General features: G+C 43.7%; 1 protein-coding gene across 1 annotated transcript in view; it reads left to right on the top strand.

Annotated features, from left to right (window-relative positions):
* The window catches only part of LOC106876816 (retinol dehydrogenase 12), a 50870-nt gene that overhangs the window by 47265 nt on the left and 1411 nt on the right, over positions 1 to 2194 (top strand). The window contains exon 7 of the mRNA XM_014925529.2: positions 1199 to 1468. Coding sequence (XP_014781015.1) covers positions 1199 to 1468 — 270 coding nt within the window. The remainder of the gene's footprint in view (positions 1 to 1198; positions 1469 to 2194) is intronic.

Below are 2194 nucleotides of genomic sequence, written 5' to 3'. Positions count from 1 at the left end.
TGGCAACGATCTCGCTCGAAAACCCTACAAGGCCAGTCAGGCGGTACTGGCAACGGTCACGCTCAGGATGGTACATCTTATGTGCCACCCGCACAAGAGCCAGTCCAGGGGCACTGGCAACGATCTCACTTGGCTTGCTGGGTCTTCTCAAGCACAGCACATTTCCAAAGGTCTCAGTCAGTAGTCATCGCCTCGGTGAGGCCCAATGTTCGAAGGTCTTGCCTCACCACCTCAGCCCAGGTCTTCCTGGGCCTACCTCTTCCACGGGTTCCCTCAACTGTTAGGGAGTGATGTAATGTTTGTGACACAAAACTTGTGCACACAAGATTAAGATGAATATTTCATACATATTGTATTTATGGTTAACTGGAAATTTTTACTTTCTGTTATTCTGTCACATTCTGATCTTCCAGCGACAAATCATATCTCTACATCTTTCAAGTGTTCGGCTTCACAGGGGCAATAACTGATTGAGACCCTTGGCAATATGCTGTGCTTGAGAAGACCCTTCAAGCCAAGTGAAATTATAGTTGTGGCGGATACTGGAGTCAAACAACTGGCACATAAAAGCACCCATTACACTCTGAGTGGTTGCCATGTTAGGAAGGGCATCCAGCTGTAGAAACCATGCCAAATCTGCCTGGAGTCTGGTGCAGCCCCTCAGCTTATCATCCCTGGTCAAACTGTCCAACCAATGCTAGTATGGACAACACACACACACACACATATATATATATATATATATATATATAATCTACTCATACATGCATGGAAGATGAATGTTAAACGATGGTGATATATAATATTGTGTGGCACCTTAGGCTAGTGTCTTCTGCATTGGACAGGCGGAAGCTTTGTGAGTGGATTTGGTAGATGGAAACTGAAAGAAGCCTGTTGCATATTTTTATGTGTCTGTGTTTCTCTCCCACCACTGCTTGGCAGCTGGTGTTGGTATGTTTGCATCCACATAACCTAGCAGTTCAGCAAGAGAGACTGACGGTAAGTAACAGGCTTGATTCATTTGACTACAAATTCTTCAAGGCAGTACCCCAGTATGGCCACAGTCTAATGACTAAAGCAAGTAAAAAGTTGAAGATAAAGCGGGGTGAGGTATTTTGTATATGTGTGTAGTGTTTTGGAGTAGGGCAATGTCTTGCTTTTGTTGAGTCTCTGAAAATGTCCATTTATTCCATTCCAGATGTTAATGGTAAATACTACAAAGAACACCAGGAACTGAAGTCTTCTGAAGAATCCCAGAATGAGGAAATGCAGAAGAAAGTCTGGGAGCTGAGCGCCAGGTATTGTCACTTGGAAGGTTTTGAAGCTTTGGACGCACCGGCTCCACCTCCACCAGAAGAACCAAAAGAGAAATCTAAGGAAAAATCCAAATCTGAAGAAGAGAAGAAGGAAGGCGGTGAGGAGAAGGCTGAGGAAGATAAGTCTGAGAAGACCGAAGAGAAGGCTAAAGGTAGGTATCCATTCAAGAGTGATGGTCATGGGGAATAGTTTCATGTTGTCCCTTCTTGGTCCTCGAGATGTAATTTTTAGTGTTCTAGCTGTGACACTTTGGGAGTTTTGGTTCTCAGCCTCGATGGGGTCCTTGGCACTATGCAATGGCATCCAGTTCTTTTATTTGTGTAACTTTCGATGCCAAAGTTTGGGACAATTCCTTCGAGGATCTTCGAGATGTATATTAAGGCATATCTTTCTCGTCTACGCTCCAAGGAATAGTCTTAATCTCTTGAGTCTTTCCCAATAGCTTAGATGCTGCATAGAGGCTATATTCTTTGTGTAGCTTCGTTGGATTGCCTCAAGTTCTGATTGCCTCAAATATTGTATTTACACATACACACAATATTTTTGATGAGTGAAATTTGGTTGCTTAAATAAAAGTATTTAATAAATGCATTTTGTAATTTCTGGCAGAGATTTGAAACCTCCACTTCTATACATCCTGACCTGTTAGGCCACCAGTTCTGTCTGACTGGCTTCTGTGTCGGTGGCATGCGAAAACCATCCATTATACTCTCGGAGTGGTTGTTGTTAGGAAGGGCATCCAGCTGTAGAAACCTTTCCAGATCAGATTGGAGTCTGGTGCAGCCTCCTGGCTCGCCAGTCCTGAGTCAAACTGTCCAACCCATGCCAGCATGGAAAGCGGACATTAAACGACTGATATGTATGTATTTATGTGTCT

This window comes from Octopus bimaculoides, chromosome 27, assembly GCF_001194135.2.
Source record: "Octopus bimaculoides isolate UCB-OBI-ISO-001 chromosome 27, ASM119413v2, whole genome shotgun sequence".
Classification (NCBI taxonomy): domain Eukaryota; kingdom Metazoa; phylum Mollusca; class Cephalopoda; order Octopoda; family Octopodidae; genus Octopus; species Octopus bimaculoides.
The sequence above is the reverse complement of the archived record's forward strand: the minus strand, read 5'-3'. Positions and strand labels throughout refer to the sequence as shown.